Raw genomic sequence first — 23,365 nt, forward strand, 5'->3', positions numbered from 1 at the left:
AAAATAAAAAATAAGTCAATTTTTGCTGAAGCAAATGAGTGGACCACAAGTTGTGTGCTGACACCCTTTCCTTTGGGTTTGCTGCTCTTTAGCCCAACACGGTCTTTCCTTGCCTGGTATCTCCTATGTGTTTGTATGTGTGTGCACACACATGTGCATGTTTATTTATTATATGTATATGCTGCCCAGTGCTTTTTTTGTAAAAGAAAAAGGTGCCGGAACTCACACATGTCATTCAACCCACCTTGCCTACTCTACAAGGTTCCATCCAAAAAAGGTGCCGGAACTCCGTTCTGAGCGTTCTATGAGAAAAAAAGCCCTGATGCTGCCTATCTCACTTATCAAGCAACTTTGGGCAGCTTACGATACCATAAATCAGGATAAACACTCATACAGGCCTCTCACAACATGAAAAGAGTGCTATTGTTTGTTTAAAAAATGCTGTCAAGGGTTCTCTGCTATTGGTGACTGGTGGAACTGAATTTTTAAATGCAAGAGAACATAATTATGTCTTCTTCTCTTTCAATTAAAAGCTTAAAAAATTAAAACATTAGGCACTGAAAGTTAAAATATTAACCGAATAAAAAGAACCAATATATATTGGAAGTATTTTCCAGTCGTGTTCCTTGTGGATTCTGGGAGTTGTAATCTCAAGGCATCTGAAAGGCAATGCTTCGGGCAGGGGTGTCCAACCTTGGCAACTTTAATCCTTGTGGTCTTCAACTCCCAGAATTCTGGGAGTTGAAGTCCACAGGTCTTCTAAAGTTGTCAAGGCTGGACACCCCTGATTTGGGAAGGAAGGGTAGACTTATTAGAACAGAAGCTAGATTGCTCCAAGGACTCAAAACCAAAACCAAATGTGAGCTGTTGACATCTGATTTTGCTCCTATCAGAGAGATTTAAGTGATTGCCTCCAAAATAAGCTGCAGAAGAATGACAGTGCAGGGACGGTGTCCTTGAGAAAGTACAGCTTGTTCCAGCTTTTGAAGTGAAAACCTCCTCTAGTTTTCTGTGGTTGTGTTGTCCCTGTGACCTCCAGCAATTGAGCTAGAAGGTTCCCACGACCTTGGCTGCTTCGGCTTCTACCATTTTTTAGTCCTCTGGGTAAAATGTTGGAAAGATTGAATGACTAAGCTGTCCAAAGCAAAGTCCTAGCTATTTTTTTTCCCCAGGTCTCTCTGACTAGCCATCAGATCGAGCCATCAGCAAAGGAATAGAGTTTGCCTTTTAAATCAGAAGCTATTAGAGCAGGAGTCACGGCATGCCAGCAACCAGTCTGCACAAACAGCAAAGCCCCATCCGTGAGATGCAGGCAGCACACAAACCCACACACTCTCCGGTCCGTGGAAAAACTTTTCTCCACGGAACCAGTCCCTGCTACCGAAAAGGTTGGGGACCTCTGATCTAGGGGGCAATCAGCTAGCTCCATGGTGGTGAACCTATGGCACGCGTGCCACAGGTGGCACACAGACCCCCACTCTGTGGGCACCCGTGCCGTCGCCCCAGTCCTAGGCCTTCAGCTGGGTTTTATAAAACCTTTTCACCTTAGGTCTCCGCTGCTGTGTGCAAAAAAAAAAAAAGGTTCAGTCAATCAATTTCAACTTCTCGTGGACAAAAAAAAAAAGGGATCTCGCAAAGTTGGAATTGATTGATTGAACTTTTTAGTCCCACTCAGTCTGCCGTTACCACTACAGCCATGCCCACCCAATGGGCCATGCCCACCCAATGGGCCACACCCACTCAATGGGCCACGCCCACTCAGCACCCGACAATACATAAGTGGGTTTTGGGTTGCAGTTTGGGCACTTAGTCTCTAAAATGTTCGCCGTCACTGAGCTAGCTACATGCACGTATTTAGGGGCATGCAAGGAAATATAGCCAAAAATTGGTGCTCTTGATGAGATTGTAATCGAGGACCTTGCAGTATTTCTCAATTTGAAAAACAGTAGTGTTCCAATATTTGAGGGGCTATCACAAAGATGGGGGGGGGTTCAGCCTATTTTCCAAAGCACCAGAAGGCAAGTCAAGAAGCAATGGGAGGAAACTAGTTGAGGAGAGAAGCAGCCTAGAACTAAAGAGAAATTCCCTAACGGTGAGAAGAATCAACCAGTGGAACGGCTTGCCTCCAGAAGTTGTGGGTGCTCCAACACTGGAGGCTTTCAAGAAGAGACTGGACATCCATTTGTCTGAAATGGTATAGGGTCTCCTGCAGGGATTGGACTAGAAGACATGCAAGGTCCCTTCCAACTCTGTTATTCTATGTTCTAACTTTAAGATGTGTGGACTTCAGCTTCCCCTGGCTGGGAATTTTGAGAGTTGAAGTCCATCTTAAAATTGTCCAAGTTGAAAAATGGAGCTGTGCTGCATTCAAAAACCCTGCTTCTTGGACCTGCCTGTGGGTTTCATTGCAGCTTTCACACCAATTCTCCAGAAATGGCACAGTGCGCTGCAATATTACAGTGGCAGCAAGAACATCCCATTTGGTAAAATGTACAAATATTTTAAGTGGCAAAATACAAGTAGCCCTCGATGTATGATCACAATTTTCCTAAAAAGGCGAGCCAGCAAAACTTTTCTATTTCTGAGACTTATAGCCACCACAATAAAAAAAGGAGGACTGTTTAGCCTTGAGTCTGGTATTTTCTCTGTGAACTTTAACACTTTAGCTACATCCTTCATAGGATTTTTGCCTTCACTCTTTTTTGCTGGTCGTAATAAAGTGAATGGCTAACGAAAAGCATTCATCTGTTACCATTTCTCTTAATAATCCCAGCTTAGGTTATAAATCTTATTTTTAAAAATATCTGAAGCTCTTCTTTGACTATAGGAGCTGTTGGCCAGCTAGCTCCTGCAGATTATTCATTTGCTGCTGAAGAATTATTTTTCATGAAGGCTGACATTTATATGGAATGCACAATATGCCATTAAATTTGATGAGTGAAATCTTCCTTTAACGATATGGTTTTCCATGCCTTGACATATAATCCCAGATATTTTTTTTAATGTTTCAGTTGCCAGAAGTGTTCAACCATTTACCATGATTTATTGGTAACATTACCTGGGATTTAATTAATCTATATCTCTTCTTGCCAGTTCTTTTTTCTTTCTACCTCTGCCTTCCAAAGAATATTTTTATAAAGATGGATGGAACCTGTTATTGTTTCAACAATATATCAGTGTGTGTGTGTGTGTGTGTGTGTGTGTGTGTGTGTGAGAGAGAGAGAGAGAGAGAGAGAGAGAGAGAGAGAGAGAGAGAGAGAGAGAGAGTTTTCACACATGCACCAATTAGCAAACCTGCTTCTTGGACCTGGTATTTCTTAAGTTTACTACACAGGGAATGATAGTACAGGCAGTCCTTGACTTGAAGCAGTCCATCTCCCTTACATTCTAACAATTTTCTACTTTTCTATTATAGCAAAAATAATACTGTACTATCTTTCTTATATAAATTGCCTACAGTAATTAGAATCAAGCATCAATTTTTCATGAGAACTGAATTTTAATTTCTTATTCAATACTGCCCAAAGGTGTCTAACATGTTATCTTGTTAGCAAATGGAATAATACATAACGGTGTATCATTTCTACATATTTAAGCAAAAGATCTTTGATTAAGATCTTTAAAAGACCATGATATAATCAGTATAAATTATCTCCAAATAATCTATTATTGTAGGAAATAAATGACTGTGCTTCAAGTATTTCAAACGTTTGCCTGGTATTTCTTGTTCCCAACATCATCTGTATTTAACTGCAACTGTTATTCAGTTTCTACTCCCCACCTTCCTTGTGTATCATCCACTTGTCTTATTAAACGTACCAAATTAAATATTAGAGAAGAGAGGAACATCCTTGACATGTCCCACGTCTTGGGTGCCGAGGAGATAGTCCCATTAGACATTACCTGAGGAGACAGAATAGAATAATAATTTTATCTGAGAAATTCTACTACAAAATCATTTTTCTTTATATTTTGCTCCATATTAAATCCCTTGAATGGGTATCTATCACATGTAGAAGATTGATTGATTTCCTCATTTTATTATTTTTAGAGGTGGCAAATATAAACACATCTCTTCCTATTTTTTGCACAACAACAACCCTGTGAGGTGAGTTGGGCTGAGAGAAACTGACTGGACCAAGTCACCTAGCTGGCTTTCATGGCTAAGATGGAACTTGAACACATGGTCCCTTTCTTTCTACCCTGGTGCCTTACCCACTAGACCAGGGATAGGCAATTTTGGCTCTTTTATGACTCTGGACTTCAACTCCCAGAATTCCTGAGCCAGCCATGCTGAGGGGAAAGAGAGAGGTTTCCAAGCTGAGCCATGCTGGCTCAGGAATTCTGGGAGCTGAAGTCCACGAGTCATAAAAGAGCCAAGGTTACCTATCCCTGCACTAGACCAAACTGGGTTTAAAAAAAAAATCATTTGCTCAGTAAGTATACAAATACAGTAAGGCTGTGTAATCTAATGAATTGTAATTAACTTATCCAGTCTGTTGCCCCATTGCCATATTCTATTAGCAAAACAAAAGCAATCATCATTATTAACCAGAAACCGAGATGATTATTGCTGATGTGCTCTGATGATATATTCTTAAACCAATTTTAAAACAGTTAGGTCAGTGATTCTTTAATCTTATTTACATTTTAGAACAATTGTACTTCAACTGCTTTCTAATACCCATTTTTGATGAACTGATCGGAAATCCTTAGTCTTTGACTTACACCTGGACTCTTAGCAACAACTTCTTTTTTAAAAAAAATCATCAATAGTCTATAAATAATTTCCTTTCTTCTCTTCTGGCAAGTACTACTAACCACTGAAGCGTGACTTTAAACACTGTTATTTCCACATGAAAAGCTAGGGCAAAGAAACGCTAGTGATTAAAAATACAAACTTGATATTTGCATAAAATCCCAGGAGGGGGAAAAAACAGAGAGATTTCCTAAAAAGTTGAAAGCCGCTCATAGATGGAAATAGAATAATAAGCTTTGTTCTTAACAGACTGTTATCAGTCAGTAGTTTTCATGCTGTGGGTGCTATTGCGCTATTTAAAGAGCAATGTGGGAAAATTCCTCAAAAGATGACTGAGTGTTTTTTATAAGGTATGTTGTTGTGTATGTTGGATTTACTGTTTGTTCCCGAGAGGAGAGCTCTTTGATTAATCTGCTCCACAAAATATCTCCCACGGGAACAGTTTTTAAGAGGAGACTGGACAGCCATTTGCCTGAAATGGTATAGGGTTTCCTGCCTGAGCAGGGGGTTGGACTAGATGACCTCTAAGGTCCCTTCCAACTTACTTATTAGTAGTAGTAGTAGTAGTAATAGTAGTAGTACTTTGCAAGGGCCAGGGTGGCTGCATCTGATTTTTAGAGTTTGTTGCAAGGGACTCCACAGGCTGTGGTACAAAAAGGCCCATAACGGTGTGAGAAGCCCTAAATTCTAGATTTCTTGTGGGAAAATGACCCTACAGGTAGTCCTTGATTTACGGCCAAAATTGAACTCAAAATTTCCATTGCTAAGCGAGACGGATGGCAAACAAGCGTCAGTCACTAAGCAAGTGGGGGTTTTGCCCCATTTTACAGCCTACCTTGCCCCAGTTGTTAAGTGAATCACTGCATTTGTTAAGTTAGTAACAAGGTTGAATCCGGCCTCCCCACTGACTTGGCTTGCCGGAAGGTTGCGAAAAGGTGATCACGTGACCCCAGGACACTGCCACAATCACGACAAATATGAGTCAGCGGCCGAATTTTGATCACGTGACCACAGGGCTGCTGCAGTGGCCGTTAATTGTGAAAAAGTCGCTTTTTCCAGGGCCGTTGCAGCTTCGAACGGTCCCTAGACGAGTGGCTGTAAGTCGAGGACTACCTGTATAGGGATGCTCTTAGCTTGAGCGTTTGCCGTCCTTGGAGGCCATGAACTAATACGATTCGCTCTTCGTGCTGTTGTGCATTTTTGCAGAAGGCGTTTTATCTCCCAGCGCTGCTCTCTAGACTTTTTAGAAGACATAGTGGAATGTGCCAGTGCGCGCAGGTACTTGTCAAAAGCAGCATTAACCTTCCATTGCATGCTTTGCAAGTCCTCCTTCCCACCACCCTCATTCAAGCCAAAAATAAAAATAAATAAATAAATAAATAAAAAACCCCAACCTAAGCATGCATGCTCGATCCAGCTACGACATCCTGCGGTTCTTTTGTTATCGCTGAGGTGTTTTATTTATCACAGATATTTGCGCATTTGTTCTTTTTTTTTTTTCTTTTCTCGAAATGTAGAACGAAGCACACATCTGGGTCTCCGCGACACAAAGGCTTGAAGAAAGTACATTTCATCAAGAACATGAGGCAATACGACACGCGGAACAGCAGGTGACCTTTAGCTTTCATCTTTCTGCGCAAATTTTGATTCACAGATGATTGGGGGGAACAAAATGGCTGAGAGAGTGGGATGGTACTCCTTCTGGGTCTCTTTAGCTGCACCCTACTGGCTTCCTCTGACCATGGCTTTTATTAATTTAATTTGATTTGATTTGATTTTCTGCCTTTATTATTTAGACAAATAACTCAAGGTGGTGAATGTATATCCCACCTTCTTCCTCCTATTTTCTCCACAGCAACAATCTTGTGACGTGGGATGGGCTGAGAGTATGAATGGCCCAAAGTCACCCAGCCAGATTTCATGCCTTAGGTGAGACTAGAACTCACAGTCTCCTGGTAAATGACCCAAAATCATCTATCTGGCTTTCTTGCCTAAGGCAGGACTAGAACTTACAGTCCAATGATGATTGACTCAAAAACACCTCCAGGCTTTCATGCCTAAGGTGGGATTAGAACTCACAGCCTCCTGTTTCTAGCCTGGTGCCTTAACCATTAGGCCAAATTGGCTCTCAATTTGGAGCCAGTTGTCTCGCCAGAAGCTCCATCATTTTCTCGTAGAAAACATTTGAAATTAAACCGAAGGTCACGGATTGTACAGAATTGGAACAAGAAACAATGTCTGCTCAATCTTAACCAAAGACTGATCTCTCTCCCCAATCCCATATTTCACTTGAAGTGTAAGCAGACGTCTTCTTAAAAATAAAGTAAGCTTTTTAAAATGAAGAAGTAGGCAGGATGTGACTCTAGGTTAGGTTCCGGGGCTGCCGTTGAAGACTGTTCAGAAGCTTCAGCTCATCCAGCCAAGGAATTAATTGTCTATGTCAGATTTCCCCAACCTTTTGGGCACCAGGGACCGGTTACATGGAGAGAGGTTTTTCCAGCGGACCAGAGGGGGCAAGGTTTTGTGTGCTGCCTGCATCCCGCGGATGGGGCTGTCAATGTTTGCAGCATTGTTTGAACTTATCAGAACCATGACGGGCTTTGCTTGTTTGTGTGGACTGGTTGCTGGCATGCCACGGCCCGGGAGTTAGGGACCCCCGGTCAATGTAATACTCCTTTGAATCTTCTCCTTATGCAGTGTGCATGTCATGCTTGCCCTGTTAAATGTTGAAGGCGCTTGCTCACTCCATGCACAAGCCACATGGCCAGCAAACCCTCCGTGGGTGGCTCGTTTGAACTCAAAACTAGTTCGTTCTGGATTCCCAGATTTGGAATCAAAATGCTGATGTGCTATGACCTTCCAACAATTTGAGCTTGTGTCTTCCAAGTGGGGAGTTAAAGTTGAATAACAGAGTTGGAAGGGACCTTTAAAGGTCTTCTAGTCCAACCCCCTGATTAAACAGAAAACCCTATACCCATGGTGGCAAACCTATGGCACGGGTGCACACGCGCCGTCGCCCCAGTCCTAGGTCTTCAGCTGGGTTTTATAAAACCTTTTCGCTTTAGGCCTCCACCGCTGTGTACAAAAAAAAGGTTCAATCAATCAATTTCAACTTCTCGTGGGGAAAAAAAAGTTCTCGCTAAGTTGGAATTGGGACCCCCGGTCTATGTAATACTACCCAGCTAGCTTTCAGATGCAGTTCAAGGGCTGACTATCACATTTAAAGCCCTACAGACCTGGATTTCTTTGAGATCATCTCTTCTAAATTTAATCTGTTCACCTAGAGAGATCTGGCAGAGACGATTTGTGGGTATCCAGTCCCAAACGAATGTCATCCGCAAAAATTCCACCCTCAAGGCTTCTCGGTTAAGAACCAGACCATACTCTATTATTTCAATACAAAACAGTCATGAAAATCTGTTTGGGGACATGTGTGGGTTCTGCAATCCTGAGTGGGAACACAGCAGAACCTTGTTATGTTATTGTTTTAATTGTATTTTAATTTTAACTTACTACAAGCTGCAAGCTGCCACAATGGTATAGGAAGACTTTGTCATAGCCCAGAGGGAAATAGAATCAATATTATATGTACATAGAGGACTGACCAATTTTATAAATGATGTAGTATACGTTACATGCAATCATTTTTACTTAATAGCTATTCGTTCACTTTTTTAAAAAATAAATTGCTTCCGGCCGTGGCCGTTTTGGGCATACCTGTGCACATACCTGTTCTACACAGAGATAGGCCTTCAACTTACAACCACAACTGAGCCCAAAATTTCAAGTTGCTAAACAAGGCACTTGTTGATTGAGTTTTGCCCCACTTTGCAACTTTTTTTTTTGCCACAGTTGTTACGTGAATCGTGCAGTCATTAAGAGAATCTGGCTTCCCCCACTGACTTTGCTTGTCAGAAGCTGGTTGGGAAGGTTAAAAATGGTGATCACATGACCCCAGGACAGAGCAACTGTCATAAGTACATGCCAGTTGTCAGATGCCCGAATTTTGATCACATGACCACAGGGATGCTATGGTGGTCATAAGTGTGAAAAATGGTCATAAGTCACTTTTTCCAGTGCCGTTGTAACTTCAAATGGCCACTGAATGAATGGTTGTAAGTTGAGGAATACCTCTACACACACACACACACACACACACACACACGTAATACAGGTGTGCTCACAGAAGTGTGACATATGTACCCATTTAGTAGGAAAGAGATCTCCAGGAATTTCTGCATTAAGCTAAAGTTACAAACCTTGGTTGAAAAGATGGAGAAAACAGTGGCTATTGCCCCATTTTCTTTTTCTTCCTTGACAACTTTTTCTGGGAAGCGAAAATTGTCTTACTTTCCAGATTCTCTTCTAGTAGAGTGAATAAGGTATCCTACACTCCAGCCTTCTAGTAACTTCTGTAGCATGGGAAATTAGGAAATGAGCATTAGACACACCATCATGCCAACTAAATGTTTCACCAATATTGTCTTAAGTCTTCCTTGCTGAAAGCCATTCAGCAGAGCTAGACAGTTACAGATGACTTATATTGGGAACTGGAGAAGTTATTTTTCTAAACCTTGCGCTAGGGAAAATGTGAAATAGCTTCATTTTTTAAAACAAAAACCTGGGCTTGTAATTGCTCGCAGAAAGCTATTTAATAAAAACCCGCGTTAAAAGAGCTATCAATCCAGCTCATTTAGGAATAAAAATGCTACTATAATTCACAATATTCTTTCCTTGTCTTTTTCAGGATAGTGTTAATCTGCGCAAAACGAACCCTTTGTGTGGCTTTTTCTATCCTGCCTTATGGAGAGAGCTTAAGGATCAGGTGAGAAATTCCAAATTTTGTTACAAGTACCTTTAACTCTGGCGAGCTATCAAGTTATCATCTTCTCTGCCTCTTCCCACTTTAGTATTCAAAATGGACAATTATATATGTGTGTGTGTGTGTAAAATGACAAAGGTTATCTCATCTCATTATTGTCATTTTTTACACACACACACACACATTTATATATATCATTGTCCATTTTGAATACTTTCCTAGCAGAGTTATAACGTTTAAATGAAAATTTGACTTGAATGTAAAGAGTTAGTCAAATATTGTTAATTAATTAATTAATTAATTAATTAATTATTAGATTTATATAGTTAACATACTAAAGTGGGAAGAGGCAAAGAAAAAAGGCCTATTTTAGTTGGTATAGAAGATAAGGTGCAATTTCCCCAACTTGCAACACTCACTCACAGCGGTGCTAAAAAAAAGTGATTCATGATTGGTCCTTGCACTTACAACCGTTGCAGCACCTCTACGGCTGTGTGATCGTGATCTGTGATATTCCCAGCCCTCTTCTGAAAGGCAACATTAACAGAGAAGATCACAAATCACAAACATGTAATGTCTTGCTTAACAACGATGACAAAAATGGTTGCCAAAATTGGGCATGGTCGCAATTTTTGCCTCACTTAACCGCATTGCTTAACAAGGAATTATCCAGTTCCAATTATCGTAAGTTGAGGACCACCTGCGTAGTCAAAAGTTCCAATATATACGTGGCAAGTCTGTTCTTTTACATGAGAATAACTGTACATCAGTTAGTTTAGTATGTTCCTATGGTTAACTGGGACGCGGTGGCTCAGTGGGTTGGGACGCTGAGCTCGTCGATCAGAAGGTTGGCAGTTTCGCGGGTCGAATCCCGAGTGCCGCGTAGCAGAGTGAGCGCCTGTTACTCGTCCCAGCTTCTGCCAACCTAGCAGTTCGAAAGCACGTAAAAATGCAAGTAGAAAAATAGGGACCACTACGGTGGGAAGGTAACAGCGTTCCGTGCGCCTTTGGCGTCTAGTCATGCCGGCCACATGACCACGGAGACGTCCTCAGACAAGCGCTGGCTCTTCGGCTTTGAAATGGAGATGAGCACCGGCCCCTAGAGTCGGAAACGACTAGCATGCATGTGCGGGGGAAACTTTACCTTTACCTTTATCTTTATGGTTAACTTTTGGCATTTTAGTTTACATAAAGCTGTATAGAAGTCTAGTTTTGAAACATTTGTTCCAGTCTAACAGGACAGGTCAGTGTTCAGATGCTCTTTTCCATCTACAAGGTGATGGCCATTTGGGAATCACCCATCCAGCATGAATGCACATCAGGTCATCCAAGCACTGTTGATGATGTGCCTAACAATGTTGCACCCTGTAAGTTATATTCCTGGCCCACGCACTTCAGAATTTGAGAAGAAATGAATCACACATTAAAGATTAATTAAAGGAAGGCTGATAAGCAGACATTCATTTAATAACCCTTCCTCCAGAAATCCCACGACATATTTCAGGTTCTTGCTGGATGTATATCACATTTAATTAGCCTTGTCATAAAAACAAAACAACTCATCACTCGAGTTCCTGTGATTAGTGCCGTGAAGAAGGAAATGGATATCTTCATGACAGACAGTCCCCATGCCGCTACTATAAATAATGTATGGGAAACTTTCTAGCTTGATGGAAAATAGCAAAATCATTCAAAAGTGCTTCATTTTAATGACAGCCAAATGAATTATTTGGGGATAGGAAATGTAGATTGAATACCCCAAATAATTTAGCTACTGATTAACAATTTAGGGGAAAGGCAGTAGAATAATACAATTGCAAGCTTGTCTAATATGTTATGAGCTCATGTGTACTTAATTACAGGCGGTCCCTGACTTACGACCACTTGTTTAGCAATGGTTCAAAATTACGATGCCACTGGAAAAAAGTGACTTGCAACTGTTCCTCAAACTTACGACCAACACAGTATCCCCGCAGTCACTAGGTCAAAATTTGGGCACTTGGCAACTGGCCTTTATTTACAGTGGTTGATTCACTTAACAACTACGTAATTCGCTTAATAGCCCTAGTAAAAAAAATTGTCATAAAACCAAGTCTGGTCATGTAATGAATTGCTTAATGACCACATCACCGAGCAACTGAAAATTCCAGTCCCAATTACGGTCGTCAAACAAGGACTACCCTTTACACACGCTTTAAGAGATAGTTTTGGTAGTTGGTCAGTTCTGGGTTCCCAGTTTTGTATTAATTTTTCAAGCTCGAAATTCTGACGTATTACAGCCTTCCAACATTTCCCCGTGTTTTTGCAAAGAATTTCAAAGAGTTACAATTGCATCACATCCAAAAGACAGCTGGTTAGGGAAAGCTGGCAGAATGTTTTCTTTCTAAGCGCTATGTGACCATAATATCCCACTGGGCATAAATTTAAAGGGGTTAACAATTGCCAGGAAAACTTCCTATTTTCATGTAGTTTTGAAATGGGATGACTACAAAGTAAAGTTCACTGATGTTATTTCTAGCAAAGAGGTTCCCATGGCTGGATCAGATCTTTGTGTATTTTATAGCTTTTCAAGCTTACGCCTTTTCCTATATTATGGTATATCCTCCAGTCCTAGGTTGCAGTTCAAAGGCTGTGTTGCATTTTTAGTTCCTCTCCAATCGTGGGAATAGCTGTTAACTGTTGAGCCTTGTCTGCGGATACATGAAGCTCTTTTAAAAAAAACAGGATGAATTCCAACTAAGTCCTCTTGACTGCTGAACTAATTTTTTTTCCTCTAATGTTTTTTTTTTTTAAAAAAACCACTTTCAGACAAGGGAATTGCCCTTGTTAATTTTTCAATATGTACTGGTGTTTTATTGGGGTTTTTTTTGGGGGTGGGTGGGTTTGAACTGCTGACCGAGCTGGTTTGGGCTGGGATGAGAAGAAAGCAACGTTGAATTTTCTGTTCTGCTGTCATTCTGCCTTGGGACAGCGAGCTGAGAATAGAGGGCCAGAAGCAGAGGCATCCGTCGGGGGGAATTTCAGCCACTACGGAGATGGTGTTAGGAATGGAAGGCGTGGAACTAGGTGCGGATGGCAAGGTAAGACACACACACACCCCACGAAATGGAACAAACATTTGTGTTGTAATGTGGATGTTTCTAGAGGTGGGGATGGGGGTGGGGAGTCAGCTTCCATATCCCAAAGTTGCTTTTCCAAAAGGCAGGTGGACTTTCTTGTTTTTGTGGGTTTTTTTTCCTTGAAGTTCTTCAGTCAGAACTGAAGCTTCTTGGATGAGAAGCGAGAGATTTCAAGGAAAAAAGCAAGAATGTCCAGCTTTGGAACAAACCAGGACCTGGATGGTTCAGAGTCTCTTATAGACATCAGTTGGGAAGAAATACGTTTTTAGAAGTGCTGAAACTATCTGTAATTGATTTGCTCTCAACTCCTTTCCTTTGAATCTGCTCCTTCTGCAGTGTGCGTGTCATGCTTGCTCTGTTAAATGTTGAAGGCGCTTGCTCCCTCCATGCACAAGCCACACATGGCCAGCAAACCCTCCGTGGGTGGCTCATTTGAATTCAAAACTGGTTAGTTCTGGATTCCCAGATTTGGAATGAATGTGTTATATGACCTTCCAACAAGTTGAGCTTCTGTCTTCCAAGTGGGGAGTTAAAGTTGAATAATAGAGTTGGAAGGAACCTTAGAGGTCTTCTAGTCCAACCCCCTGATTAAACAGAAAACCTGTTGTTGTTGTTAGCTGCGAAGTCGTGTCCGACCCATCGCGACCCTATGGACAACATTCCTCCAGGCCTTCCTGTCCTCTACCATCTTCTGGAGTCCATTTAAGCTCACGCCTACTGCTTCAGGGACTCCATCCAGCCACCTCATTCTCTGTCGTCCCCTTCTTCTATTGCCCTCGATCTTTCCCAGCATTAGGCTCTTCTCCGGTGAGTCCTTCCTTCTCATTAGGTGGCCAAAGTATTTGAGTTTCAGCTTCAGGATCTGGCCTTCTAAAGAGCAGTCAGGATTGATCTCCTCTAGGACTGACCGGTTTGATCGCCTTGCAGTCCAAGGGACTCGCAGGAGTCTTCTCCAGCACCATAGTTCAAAGGCCTCAATTCTTTGGCGCTCAGCCTTTCTTATGGTCCAACTTTCACTGCCATACATTGCAACTGGGAAGACCATAGCCTTGACTATACGCACTTTTGTTGACAGGGTGATGTCTCTGCTTTTTAGTGTGCTGTCTAGATTTGCCACAGAAAACCTGGCCTATACCATTTCAGACAAGTGGTTTTCCAATTTCTTCTTTAAAACCTTCAGTGTTGGAGCACCCACAACTTCTGGAGACAGGCTGTTCCACTGATTAAGTGTTCTGAGTGTCACGAAACTTCTCCTTTGTTTTAGGTTAGTTCTCTCCTTGATTAGTTTACATCCTTTGCTTTTTGTTTTGCCTTGAGGTGCTTTGGAGAATAGGTTGACCCCCTCTTGTTTGTGGCAGTCTCTTAGATATTGGCACATTGCTATCATGTCACCCCTCACCCTTCTCTTCGTTAAACTATACATACCCAACTCCTGCAACCGTTCTTCGTATCTTTTAGCCTCCAGTCCCCTGATCATCTTCGTTGCTCTTCTCTGCACTCTTTCTAGAGTCTCGGCATCTTTTTTATATCGTGGCGACAAAAGTTGGGAAATGAAATTCCTACCTGCAGGATTGTTTCCAGGGCATTCCAGTTCCAAGTAAAAAAACACTACTTGGGAACCAAAGGTAGACAGTTGCCGAAATCACGGGGCGTCTGTTGCTGACGATTGTGGAACTGTCTTTCAGGTGGTGTCCTATGCACAATTCTTGTATCCAACCAACGCTCTTGTGGGCCACAAAGGTGATGGCATCGGTGCTGTTTCCATATGTCGAGCAACTGCATCCCGAACGGTTGGAGGATCGAGGTACAAACCTTCAGCAGCCAAGACCATCCCTGCCACAGCAGATCTGGGTAAGTGCCTTGAACAAGCATGTTCCATCTTTCTGCATTTTTTATTAACTTTTAAATAAAGAAAAAACAAACAGCGGTTGCATCGCAATGAAGAGGATAGATGGAATATTGCCAGCAGTAGATTTAATGGAACAATTGGGTGAAAAGATAACATTTCATTTTCCAAAGCAGCGAACGGGGGAATTCTACATTTTTCAAAATACGATGTCTCTTGGTGTCATTGTACCCTGAGAATTAATTATAAAAATTGCACTAATAGGACATTTTTGTACATAATAATTGGCACTGTAGCGAAGCGTATTCTATATTCTATAGAATATCTGTTCTATATTCAATGTAATCTTGGGATGTTTTTTTTTTAACCCTGAGCTGCATTGAATAGAGTTCTAGAAAAGACTACAAGTATGGGTGGGATGAGGTCAAGTGTAAATGAGAGCCAATTTGGCCTAGTGGTTAAGGTGCTGGCCTAGAAACCAGGAGACGGTGAGTTCTAGTCTCACTTTAGGCATAAAGGCCAGCTGGATGACTTTGGGACAATCACCAGGAGATGGTGAGTTCTAGTCCTGCCATGCTTGAAAGCCAGCTGGGTGGACTCTTACTCAGCCCAACCCATCTCTGCCAGGTTGTTGTTTTGGCAGCAAAAATGGGAGGAAAGAGTATTAGGTAAGTTCGCCACTTTGAGTTACTTATAAAGTAATAAAGGAAGGATAAAAAAAATCTAAGAAATAAATGCTGGTGTTTATTTCATGTATTTTAAATATCAGCGTCATCTTTTGTTTTTTGTTTTGTTTTTTCAAAGAAAATACGATTATTCCCAGGGCGTTTAGCCTCAGTAAAGAGCAACGCCAATTTATTTATTTTATTTATTTATTTATTTAGTTATATTTATATACCGCCCTATTCCCTGAGGACTCAGGGCGGTTTACAGGGAATTAAAAATCCAAAATACAAAAATTAAGAACCAAATTAAAAAATATTAAATTGACCCTGTACTCAATTAAAAAGAACCCCAAATTAAAAATTTCTCCTCAGTCCGGGCCCGAGAGCTCAAAGAGCCAGGTCTTCAGGCCCCGGCGGAATGATCGGAGGTCGGGGGCAGTTCTCAGCTCCACCGGCAGCTGGTTCAGGAGGGCAGGCGCTCCCACCGAGAAGGCCCTATCCCTGGGTGTCACCCGCCGGCAATCTCTTACCGGCGGGACCCTGAGCAGACCCTCCCTGTGGGAGCGCACTGGGCGAAGGGCGTTTGATGCCGGCAGCAGGTGTTCCCTCAGATATCCCGGACCCAGGCCATGCAGGGCTTTATAGGTGATAACCAGCACCTTGAATTTCACCCGGAGGGCAACCGGAAGCCAATGCAGCTCACGGAGTAGAGGTGTTACATGGGAGTATCGGGAAACCCCCATTACAACTCGCGCGGCCGCATTCTGCACCAGTTGAAGCCTCCGAGTGGTCTTCAAGGGCAGCCCCATGTAGAGAGCGTTACAGTAGTCCAAACGGGAGGTCACAAGCGCGTGAGTAACTGTGCGTAGGGCGTCTCGGTCCAGATAGGGACGCAACTGGCGCACCAGGCGAACCTGAGCAAAAGCCCCCCTGGTCACGGCTCCTATATGGTCTTCGAAATTGAGCCGTGAATCCAGGAGGACGCCCAAGTTGCGAGCCCTATCGACGGGGGGTAACACCTCACCCCCCATCATTAAGGATGGAATAACTTGGTTAACCCGAGATGCCGATATGCACAGCCACTCAGTCTTGGCGGGATTGAGACGAAGCCTGTTTCTCCCCATCCAGACCTGAACCGCCTCCAGGCACCGGGACATCACGGAGAGGGCATCACTGGGTTGGTTCGGGGTGGAAAGAAAAAGTTGGGTATCATCAGCGTACTGATGATACCCCACCCCAAAACCACGAATGATCTCGCCCAGCGGCTTCATATAGATGTTGAACAGGAGAGGCGAGAGAACCGACCCCTGAGGAACTCCACAAATGAGAGACCTCGGGGCGGATCTCTGCCCTCCTGTCAACACCGACTGCGAGCGGCCCTGGAGGTAGGAGGAGAACCACCGTAGAACGGTGCCTCCCACTCCCAGCCCCCTGAGACGCCGCAGTAGGATACCATGGTCGATGGTATCGAACGCCGCTGAGAGATCTAATAGGACCAGGACAGAGGAGCAACCCCTGTCCCTAGCCCTCCAGAGATCATTCACCAGCGCGACCAATGCCGTCTCCGTGCTGTGTCCGGGCCTGAAGCCCGATTGGTACGGGTCCAGATAATCAGTTTCCTCCAGGAACAGAGGGAGCTGATGCGCCACCACGCTCTCAACAACCTTCGCCAGAAAGCGAAGGTTGGAGACTGGACGGTAGTTGTTTAAAACAGCCGGGTCCAAAGCAGGCTTCTTGAGAAGGGGTCTCACCACCGCCTCCTTCAAGGCGGCAGGAAAGACACCCTCCTTCAAGGAAGCAGTTATTACTGCATGGAACCAGCCTCGTGTTCCTTCCCGAGCCGCATAAGCTAGCCAGGAGGGGCACGGATCCAACAAACAGGTGGTGGTGCTCAGTCTCCCCATGATCCTGTCCACATCATCAGGGGAAACAGGGTCGAACTCATTCCAGATAACGTGCTCAAGACCGCCTGATTCCTCCACATTAGACTCTGCCCAGTCAGAGTCCAAGCCGGTCCGGATCCGAGCGATTTTGTCCGCCAGATGATGACTAAACTCCTCGGCTCGTCCCTGCAAGGGATCCTCTCTCACCTCCTGATTAAGGAGGGAGCGAGTCACCCTAAACAGGGCGGCCGGGCGATTATCTGCGGACGCGATAAGGGCGGCAAAGTAGTTAGACTTCGCCGTCCTTATCGCGGCAAGATAAGACCTTATAAAGGTTCTTAACTGCAATCGGTCGGATTCGAATCGGCTGGATCTCCAACCGCTCTCTAGACCTCGTCTCCGCCGCTTCATCTCCCGGAGCTCCACAGAGAACCATGGGGCCCAACGGGATCTGCGTCGGGTCAGAGGTCGCATGGGTACAACGCAGTCGAGTGCCCTGGTGGCTGCTGTTTCCCAGGCCTCCACCAGGGCATCAACTGGGCTGTGGGTAAGGGTGATAGGTATAGGCCCAAGCGCCCTCTGGAACCGATCTGGGTCCATTAGGCGCCTGGGGTGGAACCACCTGGTCGGCTCCGCCGCCCAGCGGCGGGGGATGGCATGACGGAAAACCAGCCTCAGGAGGTGATGATCTGACCATGACAGAGGGGTGATGGATGGAGAACCCCCTCCCAGATCATCCAACCACTGTCCAGACAGGAACACCAGGTCGAGAGTGTGACCCCCCTCATGAGTCGGGCCCTCAATAACCTGGGTCAGGCCCATGGCTGTCATGGAAGCCATGAACTCCCGAGCTAACTCCGACGACCCTACCAGTGATGGCAGGTTGAAGTCACCCAGGACTACAAGCCTGGGGAACTCCACCGCCAACCCTGAGAGGGTATCGAGCAGCTCGGGCAGGGCTGTTGCCACACAGCTGGGCGCCAGGTATGTAAGCAACAAGCCCAACTGAACCCGAGGACCACACCTCAAGAGGAGGGTCTCACTCCCGGCCATCTGGACAATGGTGGCCTCCCGGGGACACAGAGTCTCCCGAATAACCACTGCCACCCCACCACCCCTGCCCTGAGCCCGTGGCTGGTGCAGCACCCGGAAACCCGGCGGGCATAACTCGGTGAGAGGCACCCCTCCCTCCGAGCCCAGCCAAGTTTCCGTGATGCACGCTAGATCCGCACATTCCTCCTCGATCCGATCACGGATGAGGGGAGCTTTATTAACTACGGATCTAGCGTTAAAATAGACCAGCCTGAGCTCAGGGGCCTGATCACCCTCATCCCCGGGTAAGAGGGTGCTAACCGGAGGGTCGGAGCGCGCCACCGCTCGAAGATAGCGGGGGCGCGATCCCAGATGTTGATATGACCCTCCGCGCAAACACCTGCTGCCATACCCTATCGCCGTGGGGATTCGATGCCCCACCCCCACATTCCCAGCGCCAGCAGCCACCTCCCCCAACCCCGTCCCGTCAGGACCTCTAACAGGTCCAGACTGAGTGCCGGTTACAGGTTCCCTCCCCACCCCCCCCCCTCCCTCCCCCTCCCTAACCTCTTAAAATAACCGGCTAAAAATCTGATCAGGGGCCTCTTAGCGCGTCTTAACTCAAGGCCCCTATCCAAGCCCAACCAATTGACTTTTATGGGATCGGAAATTGAGCAAATTGACTAACACAGGTGTGAGACCGGTAGGACATCTGTAAACTGGCCCATTGAAAACAATCTGGAAGAATGCATTGTGAGGTTATTTCTATGTTTTGTCCAAGAGGCATTTATATGTATTTTGCATTAAAATTACACCTTTATTGTAAGTTTTGGAAGGGCTGAGCAGTTGGAACTCACTGGCTCTGTAGGCTCAGAACATGCAACATGCATGTTTTATCCTACTGAGTGAAATAGCCCAACCTCCAATTTATGAGGAGCTTGGCCTGACTGGGCAAGTTTTCCAGGCCGTCTCCTTATCTAATTTGCCTGAATGCTTCCAATCAATGTGTAAAAAAAACCACAACTGTAATTTGTAATCCAATTATTTCCTCCTAACCAGTTGCGTTCCGCCTTTGATAATAGACATCTAAATCAATGACTATTCAGTCATTTCTTCTGAATTCTAGACCTCCCGTTTGGGAATTTTGAAACTTGCGAAGAATATAGAAAGAGAAAGACAGGAAAAGTGGAATTACATTCATCCAAGCTTGCTTACATGCTGCAGTTCATCTCAGTTAAAAAAAAAACCTATGTAGCAGTGTTTCTCAGCCTTGGCAACTTGAAAGCTGTGTGGACTTCAGCTCCCAGGATTCTTCAGACATCATGACTGGTGAGGAATCTTGGGAGTTGAAGTCCATACTTCTTCAAGCTGCCAAGGCTGAGACTGATCTAGGGTATATAAACCTGTAAATGTGAAACAAAGAACAGCCAAGAAACGGGCAATTTTTGAAGGTTACAATGGTCGGATCAGAGGAAGGTCGAGGCCAGGCTTTTGTTGTTACAAAGGGTGCCACAGCTGTCCCGTTCCAATTCCTAGCAACTGCTCAGCTGTGGAAATTCACATATTATGGTAATCTGTACTGTGGTTAATTTCCACCATGGTTTGTGGACAAACCGTAATACCTTGTTTATTCGTAATGTTAAGACTGAAATCAGGAAAATCACCACGAACACCGGCTGGCAGTCAAACGCCACGATCCCAAATCCTACGAACCGACACCAAACAGCACCAGTTCGCTTGGAGCAACACAAAAATCATCAGCCACGCTACCATCTGCCACGCTTGTGAGCTCATCAAAGCCTGCCACTCCACAAGCAGTTCCATCAACAGAAACATTGACTTACAAGCATCCTACAAACCCCTCAGGATCCAAATCAACTGCACAGCCAATCAGGGACAGCACTGACCCTCAAACAACCCACTCAAGCCCCCTCCTCCCTCCCACTGGCAGTTCACCTCCCAAGGACCCTGATCTGATGTAACCTCCCCATCGTAAGACTCATCACAAGCCTCTCACTCATGACTCACATCTGACCCATCACAAGACCCTCACTTGACACACACACACACCGGAAGCCCTTATAAACAGAAGAACACTGACATCCCCTGCTAAACTTCGCTGAAGATGTTACCTAGCCTGGTCATGAAACGTTTGGAAACCAACCCACAAGCTCGCAGAACAAATCTTCACCCTCATTGAAATCAAGGTTTACAAAGTACAGTGATTCTGCTCACACATACACTAAGTCAAAATAAGTCACCTAATGATTGTTTTTGCGTCAACTTACATAGAAGAAAATTTATAATGAAGCTTGGAAATGATAAAATCAAGCGCTGGGGAAATCAGGAGATCTATTGTAGGCAGTTCAAATGAGTATCAAGATTTATTACAAGCTTAAGCTCTCTATAAGAATCTGACCAACTAATAGTCAAGGGAAATGAGCAGGAGATAAGAAGGCATTCAAGTGGGCTGGACTTAGATCTCTTGCGCCAGGGACTCATGACTTATGACACATTTGACCTCTCCCTCGGGCTCAGCCTGATCATCTCCTACAGGTGGTCCTCAACTTACAACCATTTGTTTAGTGACAGTTTGAAGTTATAACAGCACTGAAAAAGTAAGAAATGGCTGTTTTTCACACTTACGAGCATCCTGTTCAGTTAAAAGTAGCACCCAGATATAAATTTGGTGCTGCATTTAACTAAATCATGGCAGAGAGGTTAGAACAGATCCCCACAACCATTTTACTCTTTTGTGACCCTCAGCTCAAACCCAAATAAATTTCTGTTGTTTATTTAATATATTTCTATCTCCCCTTTACATCCAGAGAATTGGCATGAGACCTTGCAAGCTGTGAGTCTTGTAGAAAATAGGCTGTATCTAGATACCAACTTCCACAGTTCAGCAATATATTATTTTTTTTAAAGGCATTATTGAGTTTACAAAATGTTCTTTTAAAATTCCTCAATTTAATCAAATTTAATACTGGCTGAGTACTCCTGGGTCGGATTCAGCAGTTGCATCCAGAGGTCTCAAACCAACTAAATATAGAATTATTTAAAAAAAAATCTCATAAGCATGGTTATGCCAAAGATACAAATGAGACATTTCCTGAAAGTTGAAGCAATGCCTTAAAAAGCCAAAAACGTACATATATTCTTATAAAAATCTGGGCAATGTACCAAGGGCATTAAAATAGCAATTCTGAATAGTTTACTGCTATGTTTGAGCGAATGCTTCATCCCAACCAACTTTGGCTTTGGGAAGCCAAGCTGTGATCGTTCAGTGAGTGCCATCTTTTAAATTTGAAAACAAGCCAGTTCTGCTTTTAGATGATAAGATAAATAGGCGAAAAAGAATCGAGACTTGCAACACAATACAGCCGGATAGATGGCTTCTGTTTAGAATGCCAGCCTGTTATAGGCTCTGTCTCCAATTTTCCACTTTCTCCCATCCCAAGACTCAGTCAATAATTTACTGCACCCACTTTTCAATTGGGAGACATTCTCCACCCCTTGGGGCATTTTTTCCTCTTTTTGTTAGTTCTGCAGTAGTTGAAACTTCCTGTGGCTGATTGATTCTTCTCTCTTGTGCATTGACTCTGCTGTTTCGATTATAAAAACCATTGCTGAGCAGTGCTCAGAGATATTAACCAGGACTATTGCATCAAACAACTTCCAGGATTTTCAAACAGGGTGGCCAGTACAGGTAGTTCTCAACTTGCAATCACAATTGAGAGCCAATTTCTGTTGTTAAGTGAGACATTTGTGAAGTGAGTTTTGCCCCATTTTATGACCTTTCTTGCCTCAGTTGTCAAGTGAATCACTGCAGTTAATAAGTTAGTAACTCAGTTGTTAAGTGAATCTGGCTTCCCCATTGATTTTGCTTGTCAGACGGTCACGTGACCTTGGGACACAGCTACGGTCATAAATATGAACCCAGTGGCCCAGCCTCTGAATTTTGGTCACATGATCATGAGGGGGTGCTGCAAAGATGGCAACTGAAAAAATGCTCATGTCACTTTTTTCAGTGCCGTTGTAACTTTGAATGGCCACTAAATGAACTGTTGTAAGTCGAGGACTACCTGTACATCTAAAGGCAGCAAACATAATATTCCTATTTTCCTCACAACAATCACCTCATGAGACGAATTGGGGTGGGAATGACTGGCTCAAAGTCACCCAGATACCAGAGCTTTCATTCCTGAGGCAGAACTAGAACTCATAGTCTCCTGGTGATTGGTCCAAAGTCACCTGGCCAGCTTTCATGCCCCAAGCATGACTAGAACTCCTGACTTCTAGCCTGGTGTCTTAAACTCTAGACCAGGGGTAGGCAACCTTGGCTCTTTTATGACTCGTGGACTTCAACTCCCAGAATTCCTGAGCCAGCCATGCTGAGGGGAAAGGGAGAGGTTTCCAAGCTGAGCCATGCCGGCTCAGGAATTCTGGGAGTTGAAGTCCACAAGTCATAAAAGAGCCAAGGTTGCCTACCCACTGCTCTAGACCAAACTGTTTCTAGCTTCTTCTTTTTTTTCAAAGTTTGAAATGCTGCATGAATGTGGATCAGAGGTCCTAAAAAAAGAAGGTTAATTATTTTTCAAGGAACAAACAAGCAGCAAACAGGAGGTTGACTTTGAGAGTTCTGGCTAAAAGCCCATTTGGTCCTTCTAGCTCAACCATCCATCAAGAGAACTTCTCTGGGTTGCCCTAAGTGCTCCTAAAAGGAATTCCATTTTGCCCTCTTGATGCTGCTTTATCACCGAGCCGCCGCTGGTCATACACGGCCGGGCCTTTTTTTTTTGTCAAGATGTTTTGACAAATCCTTTCAACCACCGCTGGGAGACCTTAAGAAAAATTTGGCTTGGCCACGCCGTGACTCAGCGCACCTCTGCAAAAAGCAGCAGGATGGAAGCTCGGAGCCAGGCACCTGCTGCTCAAGCCACGGCAAGAGCACCAGTAATTGAGGGAGGCAACAGCCTTGAGCTGTCAGATACACACGCTGTAGCTTTGTGCGAGTAACAGAACGTACAACAGGAGTCGCTGATCTGCAGGGGGGTGACTGGAGGAGGAAGAAAGGAAGGGGTCAGTGGAGAAATGATTTATGCACATTTGGAATGGACTCAGTACATCCTTTTTCCCAGACATTTGCATGACCTTTATAGCTTTTATATATATGTGTGTGGGTGTGGGTGTGGGTGTGTGTGTATTAAAGCCAAATGAGAATAGTCCTATATATTTT

The 23,365-nt window shown here is 44.1% G+C and overlaps 1 protein-coding gene across 5 annotated transcripts in view; it reads left to right on the forward strand.

Moving 5' to 3' along the window:
- Positions 1–23,365, forward strand: part of LOC308665157 (small ribosomal subunit protein eS21) — a gene marked incomplete at its 3' end in the record, with an annotated part of 82,269 nt that overhangs the window by 19,162 nt on the left and 39,742 nt on the right. For 4 of the 5 annotated variants that reach the window (XR_014025829.1, XM_081322834.1, XM_081322835.1 and 1 more), the window contains exons 2-5: positions 6,277–6,369; positions 9,507–9,584; positions 12,553–12,661; positions 14,386–14,551. Coding sequence is in view for 4 of the 5 variants with exons in the window: in XM_081322834.1 (XP_081178960.1) it covers positions 6,277–6,369; positions 9,507–9,584; positions 12,553–12,661; positions 14,386–14,551 (446 nt within the window). Of the gene's footprint in view, positions 1–6,276; positions 6,370–9,506; positions 9,585–12,552; positions 12,662–14,385; positions 14,552–19,770; positions 20,199–23,365 lie in introns of those variants that run through there. The other variant, XM_081322836.1, reaches the window with a different exon arrangement.

Source organism: Vipera berus (assembly GCF_964194415.1).
Source record: "Vipera berus genome assembly, chromosome: 3".
NCBI lineage: Eukaryota > Metazoa > Chordata > Lepidosauria > Squamata > Viperidae > Vipera > Vipera berus.